The sequence below is a fragment of the Oncorhynchus clarkii genome, chromosome 3 (assembly GCF_045791955.1).
Source record: "Oncorhynchus clarkii lewisi isolate Uvic-CL-2024 chromosome 3, UVic_Ocla_1.0, whole genome shotgun sequence".
NCBI classification, from domain to species: Eukaryota; Metazoa; Chordata; class Actinopteri; order Salmoniformes; family Salmonidae; genus Oncorhynchus; species Oncorhynchus clarkii.
Window position 1 is genome coordinate 55290834 of NC_092149.1, and position 17573 is coordinate 55308406.

At 40.5% G+C, this 17573-nt stretch overlaps 1 protein-coding gene and 2 long non-coding RNA genes across 3 annotated transcripts; 2 read left to right on the forward strand and 1 right to left on the reverse strand.

The window, feature by feature from the left end:
• Nucleotides 1-121: 121 nt before the first annotated feature.
• Nucleotides 122-4396, forward strand: LOC139398615 (uncharacterized). Its single transcript, XR_011631493.1, has 2 exons — nucleotides 122-219; nucleotides 2267-4396. It is a non-coding gene; the product is annotated as an uncharacterized lncRNA (long non-coding RNA).
• Nucleotides 4196-12337, reverse strand: LOC139398596 (nfe2 like bZIP transcription factor 2a). The gene is made up of 5 exons (XM_071144526.1): nucleotides 12070-12337; nucleotides 8333-8608; nucleotides 7975-8067; nucleotides 7673-7852; nucleotides 4196-7100 (listed from the first exon to the last, which is right to left on the reverse strand). The coding sequence occupies exons 1-5, from the start codon at nucleotides 12109-12111 to the stop codon at nucleotides 5850-5852; spliced, it is 1842 nt and encodes a 613-aa protein (XP_071000627.1). The 5' UTR covers nucleotides 12112-12337; the 3' UTR covers nucleotides 4196-5849.
• A 1691-nt stretch (nucleotides 12338-14028) lies between these two features.
• On the forward strand, nucleotides 14029-15785 carry LOC139406035 (uncharacterized). The gene is made up of 2 exons (XR_011633932.1): nucleotides 14029-14176; nucleotides 15067-15785. It is a non-coding gene; the product is annotated as an uncharacterized lncRNA (long non-coding RNA).
• The last annotated feature ends 1788 nt before the right edge of the window (nucleotides 15786-17573 follow it).

Sequence of the window (17573 nt, forward strand, 5' to 3'; positions counted from 1 at the left end):
TCCTGTTGAGTTAGATATGACAGTTTACCAGGAAGTTCTTACTAGCTTTCAGACCTTACAGGGGAAAGGGAAGTGAGTATTTCACAAGCAGTGGTAACATAAAGAAGATGCAGGTAAGAGTAACCACTTTGCTTGGTTTACAGATCGTGAAAGAAGCATTACGACTACTCTTAAAGGCTGAAAATCTAATGACACGATTACATGGACATTTCTGGATGGGTAAGACTTAAGTAAATCTCAAAGTATACTGCAAGTTGTAAGACTGCACACACCAACATTCAAATAGGGGTGAACAATTGCTGTTGAATATGGAATCCCTTCTAAGTAAAATGGTAGCATTCACTACATTTTTGGTCATTTTTAAGGATCTCATGCATTTCTTGCACAGCTCACTGATCTCTGGGAGTCTGCAGAACAGACTTTACATTCACACAGGCTTACACTACAGGTATCTTGATATTTTGCTCTGCATCATTTTAAAGATTTTCTACACATCGCTTTGAAAGGTAACATTTAACAAGTGTAACTTAATTAAGGATGATGATTTTTTTCACCCCCTGGTCAGACAAGGTAGGTATCATATATTCTAGTTTTAATAAACTAATCCAAGTATGCATGTCTATTAGATGTGTTTCTTGGATAAAGACATCTCTCCTAAAAGGAATGAGTGATACTTTATGTACAGTACCAGTCAAAGGTTTGGACATAGCTATTCATTCAAAGGTTTTTATTTATCTTTACTATTTTCTACGTTGTAGAACAATAGTGATGTCGTCAAAACTATGAAATAACACAATAATATAGTAACCAAAAAAGTGTTAGACAAATCAAAATATATTTTAGATTCATCAAAGTAGCCACCCTTTGCCTTGATAGCTTTGCACACTCTTGGCATTCTATCAACCAGCTTCACCTGGGATGCTTTTCCAACAGTCTTGAAGGAGTTGCTACATATACTGAGCACTTGTTGGCTGCTTTTCCTTTACTCTGTGGTCCATCTCAATTGGGTTGAGATCAGGTGATTGTGGAGGCCAGGTCATCTGATGTAGCACTCCATCACTCTCCTCCATGGTCAAATAGCCCTTACACAGCCTGGAGGTTTGTTGGGTCATTGTCCTGTTGAAAAACAAATGATAGTCCCTCTAAGCGCTAACAAGATGGGATGGTGTATCGCTGCACAATGCTGTAGTTGCCATGCTGGTTAAGTGTGCCTTGAATTCTAAATAAATCACCAGCAAAGCACCATCACACCTCCATTATTCACGGTGGGAACCACACAAGTGGAGATCATCCGTTCACCTACTCTGCGTCTCACAAAGACACAGCGGTTGGAACCAAAACTGCTAATTTGGATTCATCAGACTGTCCATTGCTCGTGTTTCTTGGCCCAAGCAAGTCTTCTTGTTATTGATGTCCTTTCATAGTGGTTTCTTTGCAGCAATTTGACCATGAAGGTCTGATTCACGCAGTCTCCTCTGAACAGTTGATGTTGATGTGTCTTACTTTAAACTCTGAAGCATAAATTTTGGCTGCAATTTCTAAGGCTGGTAACTCTAAGGAACATATCCTCTGCAGTTGAGGTAACTCGTGGTCTTCCTTTCCTGTGGCGATCCTCATGAGAGCTAGTTTCATCATAGCGCTTAATGGTTTTTGCGACAGCACTTGAAGAAACTTTCAAATTCTTGAAATGTTCCAGATTGACTGACCTTCATGTCATAAGGTAATGATGGACTGATGTTTCTCTTTGCTTATTTGAGCTGTTCTTGCTATAATATGGACTTGGTCTTTTACCTAATACGGCTGGCTATCTTCTGTATACCCCCTACCTTGTCACAACGCAACTGATTTGGCTCAAACGCATTAAGGAAAGAAATTCCACAAATGAACTTTAGCAAGGCACACCTGTTGATTGAAATTAATTCCAGGTGACTACCTCATGAAGCTGGTTGAGAGAATGCCAAGGGTGTGTGAAGCTGTCATCAAGGCAAAGGGTGGCTACTTGAAAGAATCTCAAATATAAAATATATTTTGATTTGATAACACTGTTTTGGTTACTACATGATTCCATAGGTGTTATTTCATAGTTTTGATGTCTTCACTATTATTCTACAATGTAGGAAGTATTAAAAAATAAATCAAAACCCTTGAATGAGGTGTGTCCCAACTTTTGACTGGTACTGTATGAAAAGTGGTTTGAGATTATCCATTTGTTGAGAACGCTGTGAATACTCTATGTGAAGCAAACATGATCTCTTTGTTTTGTTAGCCTCAAAGCCTCCGAAAAGATTGGTTTGAGAGAGGGCGGAGAAAGAAGGCTTGGCGTTCAAAGGTAATGTATGTGGGTGAAAGGGCCTGGAACTGCAAATACTACAATGTGCAGTGCTGTGCTTTTTTCCAACGTGTTTGTTCACTGGACCTTTTTGAAGTCGTCATGCATGGTTCACATGAAGTGTAGCTGAATAATGGAGGTAACTGTTATAGACCTGAATAAATGCAGTTGGAACCAGAGCCGTACAATGCATTCATAAAGTATTCAGACCCCTTCACTTTATCCACATTTTGTTACGTGACAGCCTTACTCTAAAATGCATTAAATCCCCCCCTCCTCCCTAATTTACACACAATACCCCGTAATGACAAAGCAAAAACAGGTTAAGACATTTTTGCAAATGTATTTCTAAAAAAACGTATCACATTTACATAACTATTCAGACGCTTTACTCTGTACTTTGTTGAAGCACCTTTGGCAACGATTACACCCTAGAGTTTCTCCCATTCTTTGCAGATCCTCAAGCTCTGTCAGGTTGGATGAGGAGTGACGCTGCACAGATATTTTCAGGTCTCTCCAGAGATGTTCGATCAGGTTCAAATCCGGGCTCTGGCTGGGCCACTCAAGGACATTCAGAGACGCGCCAAAGCTGTGTTGTCTTGACTGTGTTCTTAGGGTCTTTGTCCTATTGGAAGGTGAACCTCCGCCCTAGTCTGAGGTCCTGAGCACTCTGGAGTGGGTTTTCAACAAGTATATTTTTGTACTTTGCTCCGTTCATCTTTCCCCCGATCCGGACTAGTCTCCCAGTCCCTGCCTCTGAAAAACATCCCCACAGCATGATGCTGCCTCAACCATGTTTCACCGTAGGGATGGTATTGGCCAGGTGATGAGCGGTGCCTGGTTTCCTCCAGGTGTAACGCTTGACATTCAGGCCATAAATTCAATCTTGGTTTCATCAGACCAAAGAATCTTGTTTCCATCGTCTGAGAGCCTTTAGGCGTCTTTTGGCAAACTCCAAGCGGGCTGTCGTGCCTTTTTACTGAGGAGTGGCTTCTGTCTGGCCACTCTATAAAAGCTCAAACGCATTAAGGAAAGAAATTCCACAAATGAATGGTGGAGTGCTGCAGAGATAGTTGTCCTTCTGGAAGGTTCTCCAAGTTCCACAGAGGAACTATGGTGCTCTGACAGTGACAATTGGATTCTTGGTCACCTCCCTGACCAAGGCCCTTCTCCCCAGATTGCTCAGTTTGACCGGGCGTGCCAGCTCTAGGAAGAGTCTTGGTGGTTCCAAAATTCTTCCATTTAAGAATGATGGAGGCCACTGTGTTCTTGGGGATCTTCAACGTTGCAGAAACGTTTTGGTACCCTTCCCCAGATCTGTGCCCGACATTATCCTGTCTCTGAGAAAATTCCTTCGACCTCATGGCTTGGTTTTTGCTCTGATGTGCACTGTCAACTGTGAGACCTTATATAGATAGGTGTGTGTCTTTGCAAATCATGTCCAATCAATTGAATTTACCACAGATGGACTCCAATCAAGTTGTAGAAACAGTTCAAGGATGATCAATGGAAACAGGATGCACCTCAGCTGAATTTCGAGTCTCATAGCAAATAGTCTGAATATTTACGTAAATCAGGTATTTCTTGTTTTTTATACATTTGCAAACATTTCTAAAAACCTGTTGTCGCATTGTCATTGTGGGGTTTTGGGTGTAGATTGATGGGGGGTATAGAATAAGGCTGTAACGTAACAATGTGGAAAAGGGGAAGGGGTCTGAATACTTTCCGAATGCACTGTATATTTAGTTAGGACTACTTGTATAATATTATTCCAATTCTAGACATTCAGTTACATAGCATTGTTTAAATTCTCCCCGATGTTAATGGGGCGCTAGCATGGCTGTAATAGAATGTTGAAGTGTCATGTCTGGTTGGAACTATGTTTTATTTAAGTGTTTTGGCTTTCACAAAATATTTTTATAGATTTTAAAAGATTTAGTTCATAATATTCAAAACTAAGTTTAATGTACATCATGGGCTTTCTGTTTTGTGAACAATAAACAAGACTATTGGGAGAAAAAAAAAACGAAGGTCTAACATAGATCAACCCAATAGCTGTTTTGATTACATTGTGAATGGCATTTGAATCTGTGTAAACCGTTTTGGTTTGTTCTGTTTTGAAAAACACATAGTTACGCAAATCCCAGTCAGCAAAGTCACTATGTTCATCTGGCATACATTGTTGCATACTATCAAATCCAACTTTATTTATATAGCAAAATTCTTACAAATGCTTTTCAAAGTGCTTAAATAAAATTAAAGGTGGAAAGATCAAACGTTTCTATGCAAATATAAAATCAAGATAGACATTAAGAGTAAAATAGCAGCGGATGGGAAATTGAATGCAGAAAAAGCGGATAAAAGTTCCTAATATTGGTAAGACAAATAAAAGCACTAGTTAATAGCACGGATAAAATGGTATGTCTTAAGACAAATCTTAAGAATCAACAGTTTTCGAGGACCTAAGATCCGGCAGGCTATTCCAAAGACCAGAACCGTAGTGTCTGAAGGCAGCCTCACCAAAAGTTTTGGTTCTGACATTTGGAATGACTAAAATACCAGTGCCAGATGATGTATCAGACATTTAAAAGCATATCAGACATGTATTTGGGTGCAAGGCTATGTAGTGCTTTATAAATCAATATAGATTGTGTTTAGGCTGATATAAAACTTAAGAGTAACTGACAAAATTTCATTGTTTATTTAATTTTATAAACTGGGTCATTCGAGCCCTGAATTGGCTGACAGCCGAGGTATATTTTTATTTTATTTAACCTTTATTTAACTGGGCAAGTCAATTAAGAATAAATTCTTATTTACAATGACGGCTTAGGAACAGTTTAGGGGCAGAACGGCAGAGTTTTACCTTGTCAGCTCGGGGATTCAATCTAGCAACCTTCCGGTTACTGGCCCATCGCTCTAACCACTAGGCTACCTGCCGCTGAAAATTATATCAGACGGTAAACCACAGGTATGACAAAACATTTGTTCTTACTGCTCTAATTACATTGGTAACCAGCTTATAATAGCAATAAGGCACCTTGGGGGTTTGTGATATATGGCCAATATACCACGGCTGTGTCCAGGCACTCCGCGTTGCATCATGCAATATATCACACCCCCTTTGGCCTTAAGCAGAAAAGGGTCAGAAAATACAAAATAAACAGAGCTGCAAATCAAAGAGTAAAGTTTATAAAACAGACTTTTAAGTAACAGTGATTGCAACAATATCATTTGCATACTAAAACATGATATATACCATTCACATTTTCATATCTCAATAGCAAATCATGTATAAATGTATTTACAAGCAATATCAGTAAAACAACCTTAGATGAAAGTGGAGACCAGTACAAAAAAACTCAAATGTCAAAAATATTATAAAGTCATTCAAGGAGAGTAGGCAAGGACTATATAATAGTTCTGCTATTTTACTAACGCTTAAAGCCAAGCATCTACAACGTTGTTCTTTGCATAGTATTATTACTAATGCAGTACCAAGTAGTAAAGCAGAGAAGTGCTAGTTGTCATTTTTCTTGAAAAGCATTTTTTTAATGCGGGGGACGAGGAAGACTGTGCCATCGGTGGTCTGCTGGAGGGAGTACTCTGACGGAGAGTAGGGCTTCCCCTCCTCATCCCTCACTAGACTGAACACCTCTAGGTACAGGGTGTTAAGCTCCTGCTTCATCTGCCGCACGCTGCTGTAATTCTTCGTCTTCTCTCTCTGCAGTCGCTCCTTTTCCTCCTTCAGTGAGTCCAGGTCATACTCCAGCTCCACGATGTTCTCCATCTTGCGTTTGCGGCAGTTCTGGGCAGCCACCTTATTCTTGCCCCGCCGGCGGATGTCTCTGACCAGGGCCAGCTGGGCCTCGTTGAGCTGGTGCTTGGACATCATCTCGTTGAAGTCGTCCACAGGCAGGTTGATGATCATGTCCACAGTGAAGGGGATCTGGAGGGCCTTGGCACGCTGCTCGTCTCTGGAGAGACGCTTCTCGGAGCGTCTCCTCTTCTTGTCTTTGGTGAAGGGGGGATCGTTGTGGCCAGTCTCCTCATCTGGCTCGGTCTTGCCATGTTTGGGCTTTTTGTCCTGCTGCTGAGCTGACACAGAGGGAGAAGTCTGGAAACCATCTGGTTGGAAAGACAGTGAGAACATCTCGGAGTAGTCAGACTCTGCACTCTCAGGGTTACTGTCCATCTCCTCCATGTCTGAATCGCTGTAGCCACCAAAGGATCCGTCCCCATACATCGATTTCTCAGGGGAGCTAGCATGTGGACTTGCCTCCACAGACACACCTGAGTCCGAATCTGGAAATTCTGGCATTATCTCAGTTTTGTTTCCTCTGTCAAATGCTTCTCTAGGAGAAAGGTCATGTAATTCCATTGGTGTAAAAGTAGGCTTGTGTGATATCTCTGCCAAGGAGTTACCTCCATTTCCTTGGCCACAAGGCAGGGTGACACTTGTCACTTTTGTGTTAACAATGTCTTGATAAAATACATCACAGAAAGTTGCTGCACTGAAGTTAGTATTTAGGTCTGGAGCCTTTAGGGTCATCTGATTGAGGTGGTCAAGAGGAGCCATGTTGGGAAAGCTCTCCTCAAAGGCGTTGATGAATTCAGGTGGGCAGACCTCTGCTGCATTTGACGCCACCTCTGCCAGGTTGGGCAATGGGTAGAAGCTGTAGTTTGGATCCTGCACCTCAGGGGTGATGTTAGTGGGCAGATATCCTCCTGTCTGATCCAGTGTGTCCTTCATTTGCATATTCAGGCATTGCTGGAAAACAAGATTCAGAAGAGTCACAACAAATCCAGTAACCCATGCAGTTTCAGACGTCAAGATGTAACATTATAGTAAAATGCAGTATAGTACCATCACATGGACCATTACATGGATGTTCAGCATTTACTAAGACTTCGTTTCAAACCTTTGTATTTTATTCTCAATAGTAGTTGAAACTTTGCACAGGTTCAATATTCCAAATAAATTGCGAATCCTTAATTGATTAACATCTTAGCATGACATTTTGCACTGTACTTGTACTGTATGTAAAGTATTTTCTGGTTTGTTTCCATGCTACTACCTTCATCCACTGCTAAACATTAGAGCGCTATTTAAGTGTTACCAAGGACACAAGCAGCTCTGAGGCAACAGTGCTCTGTGGAAACCTGATCACAGTGGATTTAGCTGTATTATCTGCTTCTGCTGTGTGTCCCATTCAAACACACAGGACAAAGGTGAGTAGGTTCTCTCATGCATGGCTGCTGCAATCCATGCATTCTTTGGGTGTTTTTTTTTTACACCACAGAGCATCGTACCATTGAGGTGGTAGAATCTGCCTATTGTACCTGCAGCTCAGGAAGGGACAAAAGCTCCATCCAGGCCTGCTCCAAATCTGGGGAGGTCCTCTGTGGGGGCTGGGGGGCTAGGAGGAGGGGTGGCTGGGTCAAAGCTGGCAGCTCACATGCCATGACATGGTTGCTGTTTGGGGCTGGAGCTACGGTGACATCCAGACAGACGGAAGCGGTCTACAATACAAAAAGGGGGGGGGTGGAACACTGTAAAAGACCGGAACAGACATGAGATATTGTTTTTTAATTTGTTTGAGGGATATATATTTTTTTTAATCTAAAAGTGAATGTATTCTTACTGCCGTAGCCTCTACCAGTGGGAAGGTCTCTGCCAGCAGCTGCATACATTCATCAAATGACATGGCATCTCCGTCTTCTGTGAAGCTGACATTCTGAAGGGAAAGATTCAAAGCATATGAACCCCTCTTGCAAAAGAATAGGTAGGAATTTGAACAGAGTGCGCTACCTAGACGAAGGTCTTCACAGATTAGTTTCTAAAGAGACAAATCCACCAATGGAAAACTACAGAGCCACCTGGTTTCCCCTAATTACACTGGATGAGGTGGTTACCTAGCTACAGCGGAGCTGCACCCAACCCAGTGCAGGGAGGGCAGTGGCCAGCCTCTGACGTGACTGACAGCTGTGTGTGTACTGTACCTGTGTGACTTGAGGGGGTGCGGCGGTGGTGGCAGACTGCGGTGACTGGCCGCTGGGTGCAAGGCGGGGCACGAACTCCCCCGTCTCCTCATCCAGCTGTAGCTGAGCCAGCAAGGCCTTCTCCTGCTCTCTCAGCAGCTGCTGCCTCTTCTCCTCCTCCTGCACCCGCTGCCGCTGCAACTCATGCTCCTTCTGACGGTGGCAGTAGTCAAACACCTCTCGCCCTGCGCCCAGGTCAATGTCCTGCCTCCACAGGATGTCGATTAGGTCCACGTCCTGCCAAGAGACAACAGGTTAGACTGGAACTCACAAAGCACCATACACGAGGAGATTGTGCACTAGGAACAAGGAAGTGTGTGCCTGCTGTGAAGTAGCATGGCTACTCTCGCTACAGTGCCACACCCCGTCCCTTCGGGTGTCTGTCCTTCGACGACTGGCTTGAATGTAATGAGGAAGAAGTCGTCTGAATAATAGAGGAACTTCTCCATTTCCCCAGAGTTCAGTCTCCACCCACAGAGAATACGTGCCTCTTAGCTGCTTTCCAGGCAGAGGAGCAAATAATTGAAAAGACAACAGGTCAAATGTAATATTGTTGCATCTCTGTCTGTTGTATCAGTAGCTTAGACCAAAAACTAATTAAATCAATGATCACTCTGAGGAGAAAGGTTCATTCATACAACTTGAAATGTAATGTGGTTTACTTTTTATTTGATATACCACAATGCACCACAAGGTCACTACATTCACTACTGTATTTGGAGAACCATATTGCGTTGAGACCTGGCAATAGAGTTTAGTACGGATATGTTCAGAGAAAGTGCTTACTATATTCCCCACTGGTGTATAGCACGTTTTATAACAAGATCATTTGGTCCTCCACTTCTACCTCACTGTGGCCGATGTTTATTAGCTTTCTGCGTGTAAATTCAGGAATGTCCAGAGATAAACTGTGCTGGTCTCCCTTGGGCCTTTTAACATCCATTACACAAACCTTATTTACAGAAGGAAGTGTTTCACAAGGGCCTTGGGAGATTGCATAAACCGAACATTAGGTCACACTGAAAGCTCTGAGCATGTGACTGTTTGTTTCTGGGTAATAAAGGCAAACTATACATTCAGAGAGACTTGGTCACATGAACAGAACAGAGAGAGGACAGAGGATATAAAGAGAGACAGATCAGATGACTAACAAAGCAGAAGTATGTGTAAAGAGGATGTGGATTTGGAACTTGATGTTATTTGTTAACATGGATTGATTTCAACTTAGCTAACTCTGTATCGTAAAAGGAATGAGCACAAGTAATTGCTTTGTTACTGTGTAGACCAAATCAAGTGTTAAACATGACCATTATAAGTTCAACCCATGACCTCTTATTCAGAAATGGGTATAATAAACATTGGCTTTCTGTTTGTGTGCATCAGATGTGCAGTGCTGCTGACTACTCTTTAACCCTATTTGCTTGGTCGTTACGTCAAAGCCAGCAATAGTCCATGACCGTTAAAGCCCGTAACGTCAGAAGGTCTGGTTAGGGCAATAAGTCCCACTATTAATCTTGGTCAGAGGAGTGAGTACACGCAACCATAAATTATGACTGTGGAGACGAGGAAGAATGGCCTAAACTGACCTAACAGCTGCTGGATGAAAGCAGCTTTTGTGGTCAGCCATGTTTTCTCCTTTCAAAAACAGCAGATTGAGTCCATGTGTCATGCCTTTAGCCCACACAACTATCAGTTGCAGTCTAGAAGAGGGAAGAAATATTGAAAAGGACAATGCCTTGTTCTTTTATAGACACTTTCATCATACAGGATCGATGAATTCTGTCATAAAAGGCAAATTAACTTTATCTAGTTTCATCAACACATTTCATAATCCCTTTTGAATAAAATAAAATGACTGGAGCCACTTTAAGCTTTTCATGTTGTCAATGACACTTCAACTCCACTCATTCATGCAGAGATGAGTGATTTGTGTACATTCACAAATTACTGATCCTCCCTCTCAAAAAAGGATGATGTAACTATTGTGAACGGAAGATGTTGACATCCATTGGGACCATTTTGGTAAATTGTTTGGATGAGAGACTTCACTTTTTAAACTCAGTAACTATTTTGTTATGAACTATCTTGGTGGAGTGAAGTATTTATCCACAAAATACTTGTGAAACATTCTGGTTAGTTCACTGATATTTTGCAATAGTACTTGAATGTAATAAGCTATGGGAACTGGGTTTGTAAAAAGAAATGCTCATTTTCCTGGTTGATTCTGCAAGTTAGTGTAAATAAAAGCTCTTCCTTTTCCATTCTCAAACAACATCTCTTTGTTTGAATCCCAGACATAGTTTGAGTAGCTGATTTTTCATCTCAGAATGTGCAGCAACTCAAACAGAATAAAAAACATATTAGGGGTATAGACACCACTTTTAAAAACAAGCCGACCACCGATTCCAACAGTACAGGAATTAAGTGACAGTAAAACAACTGATTCGTGGATCTATATACATAATTCCTTGATACCTAAAAAAAACCTCATCAAAAATGATAAAAGTTGTCTATTAACAAACTTTTCCTTTGTCAAGGGAAATTGTTCAAAACACAACCAGATGAGTTTGGTTTTGGGATAAGGCCTTTACTCCAACACCATCTTTTTTTCTCCAAAAAAAGAAACACATCCGGTTACAATCCTACTGAACATTCCCCAACGCAGGTTTACTCTTTAATCTAGTGGAACCTGTCGTCAATTGATTACTAGATTCACGTGTTATTAACTGTTTGTAAACCAAGGCCAGCTGCAGAACTACAACCACTTCTGGGTTATTATAATAAAGAATAGCCTATGCATTTGTTAATTTGACACAGTTGGCCATATGTCCAGAGAACCTATGTAAATAGAAAATAAAATAAATTACAAGATTAGCTGGGACAAAGAGATGTTGTTTGAGAAAGGAAAAGGAAGAGCATTTATTTACACTAACTTGCAGAATCCACCAGGAAATGGAGCATTTATTTTTTACAAACCCAGTTCCCATAGCTTACTACATTGAAGTGCAATCGTACAATCAACTGTATATATGGAGCAAAGGTAGGCCTATGGATGCCATCTACGGGAACACAGGATGGGGCTCTAGTGGCGCATTGGGAGATTCCGACGGCCAAAAAATAAACACACCGACATAAAAATAAATGGGCTGTCTGGGGAAAACTTTCGTCATCTTGGCATATTTTTTACTTGACAATAATTGCATCATTACACATATGGATTACGATATTAACCGGATATTCAACTGTTATTTTTCGCCCAATTTAGTTGTATGCACCGGGCAGACAACCATCCATGACTTTGCAGAAATCTCTATGAACAGACCTGTCGACTACAGCGCAGAGACGGAAATTGTAGCCTAGTGCTAGAAACGCGACTGCAAATGTCAAAACTACAGCACAACAAGCTCACATATGATTATGATAGGCTATAGGCTAAGAAAGCATATGTACGATTCGTTTAATTTAATGTATTAAATAATATACGGATTATTATGGAAAATGCACATTGGGTTGAATTTGACAGTTTGTTCATATCAGGTAACATGAGTGTAGGCCTTATTTCATTTCAATAGTTTGAACTATCCATTAATAGTTTTTCGACTGTATGCCAATGAACATTTTATCAATATATCAACCTTGAGATGTTTTACAAAGCCTACTGAGTTGAATATAGTAGCCAATAACAACATAATATTTACCTGTTGACTAGGATTCATTTTATGCATCTCAGTTTCCATCATAGTGGATAGTTGGCTTGTCCCTTCGTAAAGAAAAACCCAATAGGCCTATATAAAAATATACATTTGTAATCCTTTACAGAAATATAAAATGGTGGACTATCCGAAGGCGAGGAGTCCGGCCCAGCAATGTTTTGACTATGAAGGAAATAGTGCTTCTAATCTTGTGAAAGTTTACGGAAAACCCCAAGCAGTCTGATAGCCTTGCCCACAAGTTGCGTCAGCCAGTCAAGGGCTCCGAGAGAGCTGCGCTGGGATCGTCCCACTCAACGTCCTATTGGTTCGATAAGGCCAGTTTGTGGCTGTGCTCCGGACAGCCAATGTTACATTTGCTTCCCGTTTATTAACAAGTCATTTGTTATTTAACCTAAAAAATTAAAAGTGTATTCAAGAAGTGTCCAGATACATTTACATAATATCTGCCACTATAGATTCATGACACTAGAAGAGGTATTTTTGATAACAGCATCTTGGTTGACTTATGAACTAATATAAGAATTACAGTTATTACAATGTTATTACAACAGTTTTTACAACTATTGTCAGCATTGTTCCAAAATGTAAGGCACATTTACCAATTGTATCACCTTGACAGACTAAATACCCGCATTTATTTCAAGCAGAATGCTATAAAGCTGCAGTGAATAGACTTGCAAACTGCATTTGTGTACAGGGTAGGACTATAGGTTACAATGGGAATCAAGTATGTAATGAAGAAAATAAGGATTAGAAACTGAAACTATAATAAGGAACAATTTTTAGTCAACATTGATATCTGTAGTTGTCTGCAGTAGGCCCAAATCTGCTCACAGCTAATCCAACTAGGAGAGAGATGGGATGGCAACTCCTGAAAATCGATCTATTAAATAGCGACCTCTTCTGGTTTAGATGACGCCTAAGTATTTCATTCATTTGTACAGTAGCCTAACCTATACTACAGCAGGCCCCAGGCCCTCCCCTTGCACACTCTGTAGACTCAGCCACACCATTGACACAGTTGGCTTAGTATACGTTATTCAAATGTAAAACGGAGATGGTGCACAGTCATAGCCTCACAAGTTTCCTTTTGCTTGAGACCCTGCAAAGACAGACTGTTGACTCAAGACCAGATGGTAGCCTCTCCTGACGCCGCTCTATGTTCACGTCCGTGGGCGTGACGTAGCGTTTGGCTGGAGCAAGGAGTTTGGGTAGCCAGGCAAATGGTAGTCTACACACGGTTGCCTTTGAAACTGACGACCAGGGTTAGATACCCAATATATTTTTAAAAAAGCCTATGAAATATTATTTTACATAAAAGTAGGCTATAGGCTACACAATCATGTATATTTTCAAAACAATCGGAAAAGTTCACATTCTCCAATATAGCCTAGTTGTATGCACACACGTTGAAAAAAATAAGAGTATCATTATATTATCCTCCCCATCATCCATAACTTGATATTTAGGTATAGGTCTTCATTATTTAAATAAAATAAGGTATGCCTTTGCTGAAACATGTTGCTGGAATATTACACTAGTTACAATGAGATCCTTGACAGCGCCGATGTAGTATAACATTCTGACACGAGTGCAATAGGAGGTTGGGACCACATTGCAATTATAAGCAGCGTTTGAAACGTCTTGTAATGTGGTGGTCTTTAAAACCACGCTCTCTGACACGTATATGTAAAGAGCCTCACTATACCTCTAGCTATGCCTTACCTATACAGTGCAGCCCACTGTCCCACTATCTGAATTCAAATGACACTATATGGATTTTTCTCTCAAGCGCGCCCACGAATACGCGTTCACGTTTGGCAGCTCCACGTCGACATTCTTCCAGCTGTGCACAGGGCTGAAAGAAGAAGAGGTAAAAGCGGCGTGAAGCCAGCTATACGAACACTGTATGTAGGCTCCAACGAGGGACATCAACCGCGAAATGGAGAAGAGGAAAATCTCCTGTTTTTTTTACAGTTAGTCCTGCAACAATTGTATATAGCCCACTGTTTTTTTTTGTTGCATTTTATGATCTTTTTGCCCTCGTGCTGGATTGCAGCTGGCCCCCTTTAACAGCTCTCACTTCTTCCAGGTACAGTATGATCAGTTGCTTTTCTTGCTTCTTATTATAGTTTTCTCACATTTCGAATATGAAGCTATGGCATTTCACATCTGCTAATCGAATTCCAACATTTTTTAATTCACTGTTTGATGTTGCACTTTGTAACTTCATTGCAGTTAGCAACTCTCCAAACTTTATTTTATATAAACTTGTATGCTAAACTGAAGTGGAAAATGTAATGTTTGCCTTGTTTTACAGGTAGACCGTGTATTTATCATTTTAATTGTAAACTTCAGTCTGTGGCTTGTGGAAAAACTCAACAAATAGGCTATACATTTGCATAATGAATGTGGGTGTATTACTCCAGGAGGGAAATATTCAGCATAAAGAAATCCAGGATTCCAAATTTGGAACCTTTAGACACGTCATCTGTTCTACATATGAAGTGCCCTAATTGTTCACTTTACAACCTTGAAGATAGTCAAGGTTGAACTGCAAAGTAAACACAAAGAAAAGCTTAATTCCCGCATACTGTATAATATTGTATGATTTAATCATTTCTGTGGTGGTGGGTTGGTGGCAGAGTGTGAGAATCAATCTAAGTTCCCAACAGCAGGCTTCTCATCCACTCTATTCTATGTTGTCTTAATAGGCCCAGAGAGTTACTGGCTTACTCTTCTAAGTTTCATTTAATGCACTTTTTTTAATCACTCAGCTGTGACTGATTCCATTTTTTTTATTTTATCTCAAATCATGTTGGATTTAACTTCGGTTAGGTCTCAATACTGTGTTGAGAGAGTCGGCTTAACCTCACAATTACATATTTTCCACACTATTATGTTAAATCAAAGTGTTCACCAAGCAAGCACACCAATGGGAAATGTAGCTACTACATTTCACTCTCTTGTTATATGTTGCAGGTGAAGGAGTGGTGAAATGGGTTGGCACAAAGGAATAGCCTACGATGTGGCACTCTGGCTTTCCAAGTAAAGTTCTGTGATACACTTCGACTCTAATTGTTTGCAGTCAGTGCATTACAGAACTTTGTTTTGGGAGTTAATGCTCCGGCCTGCGGGAAACAAACCTACCATCTGGAGAGTGGAACCATTATTTCACATGCCACTTGCAGACTGCAAAAGGGAGAATAACGTTTTTATTTTGACAATGACTCATGAGTTTTCACCAACTTTTGTAGTATGTATCTGCTTATAAGTAAACACGCACTTGGTCTATTGGTATCAGAGTGAAATGTCTGAACTATTAATGAAAAATGGACTCCCAGAAAGCCATGGTAGAGTGTTACATAATTTCCTATAGGACGATAGTGGGCCATATGGAGACTCCAGTCATACCTCATTATCACTTGGTCATGTGACTCAATGGACGTGAGAAGGAAAGATAAACAACAGCAGTTGAAATGTTCAAACCTCATTTTCACTGTCCTGGGTCATACAATGTAGTGGTCAAACATCTCATAACCATATCAAACCCATAAACATGAATGTCCCAATACAGATACTTTTTTTCTTCATCATTTTCTGTTGAGTATTGACATTGTGTCATGCGAATGCTGGATAATTGTCTGTTGTATCATTCATTGTTGGAATGTAAGTCTGAATAAAACTATTTCAGAGATGTACATTGAGTGGACAAAATATTAAGAACACCTGCTCTTTCCATGACATAGACAGACCAGGTTAATCCAGGTGAATGCTATGATCCCTTATTGATGTCACTTGCTAAATCCACCTCAATCAGTGTAGACGAAGGGGAGGAGACAGGTTAAATATGGAGTTTGAAGCCTTGAGACAATTGTGGCATGGATTGTGTATGTGTGGCATTCAGAGGATGAATGGGCAAGACAAAATATGTAACTGCCTTTGAACGGGGTATGGTAGTAGGTGCCAGGTGCACCGTTTTGAGTGTCAAGAACATCAACGCTGCTGTGTTTTTCACTCAACAGTTTCCGTTTATCAAGAATGGTCCACCACCCAAAGAACATCCAGCAAACTTGACAAAACTGTGGGAAGTATTGGAGTCAACATGGGCCAGCATCCCTGTGGAAAGCTTTCGACATCTTGTAGAGTCCATGCTCAACGAATTGAGGCTGTTCTTGGGGGGGGGGGGGGGGGGGGGGGGGTATATGTATTATGTTTCTTTCAAATCAAATCAAAGCTTTCAATACATCAACAAATAGAAGACAGAGAAGAAAATATTAAAATACCTTAAAGTGCAATAAAATCAATGGCTCCTTTAAATGGCACATATTTGTTAGTCTTAAAGACACATGCATAGATTTAAACACTACACCAACATGGCATATTTTGGTTCCCATTCAATATGATCACTGTCTTAAAATGAAACCTATTTTTTCTGTGTTTTTAAAGTTTATTCATGGTCTAATATTTAGAGAGCTGGGGTGTATTCAATATGTCTTGCAATGGAAATAGTTTACCGTTTAAGAACCAAACGGAAGCAAACAGAGAAATAGAACAAAACAGGGAGTGACCTACTTGAATTTGTCCAATAAAAACTAATTTTTGTTGCAAAACGTTTTCAGTTTGGACTAAATGGTTCCTGTTGCAAACCCTTTTGCGACAGACAAAACATTTCGCAACAGAATCGGGGTAATGAATACACCCCTGGATTCTGTGGTAAACTATAAAGTCAAATCTGTTAAAGAGAAAGGCATACATTTTCCATTAATTAAAGGCTCACTCTGTAATTTCTGTATCCAGCAACAGTCTGACCCTGCAACTTTGTTTGTAAGGCTGATGGGGCTGGGGGAAATGTAACTACAGTCAAATTCATACCAGACTATGAATTCAACTGACAGTCCAGATCAACATGATTATTTTTAACATATTTTGATTGTAGGTATATGCTACAATACTTACCATGGAGTAATAAATTACAACCTGGGAGGGGATGCAATTTATTATTCCAATACAAACAGATTATTCTGCACAACAGTGACTGTAGCTTTATAAGTAGCAATTCCATTGGTTACAGTAACAGCATGAACTTTACAAAAATCATGTGATCAAAGGTCATGCAGTTTCGAGGAAATCGCCTTATGGTCGCTGCAGTTGCTTCTCTCCATCTGCACTATGCAGCTATCACCTGCATTGTGGGAGGCACTATTTGTCTACCAATCATTTGGGTGTTTTGTTTGACCCAAGTAAACGTGGCCAAATACCTGACTGAAACAGCAACCAACTTTGTGCAATTCTAAAGCTACAGGGGATACAAATGAAAAGTGATATTTGAGACCCCACTCTAACCAATGAATTGTACACACATTTTTCCAGTTGTGAGTGTGTGATATGGGGATATAGAAAAGTTTAGACAACAGACAAACTATTATAAACAATAGCAGCTATGTTGACGCTGCCATGTCGATCTGAGCCTTGCTGTTGCAAAACCA

Excerpts from the sequence above, each read along its gene's own strand:
- LOC139398596 (XM_071144526.1), bottom strand. The coding sequence starts at position 12,111 with ATGATGGAAACTGAGATGCATAAAATGAATCCTAGTCAACAG. Across the intron at positions 8,609-12,069 it reads AAATGAATCCTAGTCAACAG|GACGTGGACCTAATCGACAT; the intron begins GTAAATATTATG and ends GTCTCTTGGCAG. Across the intron at positions 7,853-7,974 it reads CACTGGTAGAGGCTACGGCA|ACCGCTTCCGTCTGTCTGGA; the intron begins GTAAGAATACAT and ends TTTGTATTGTAG.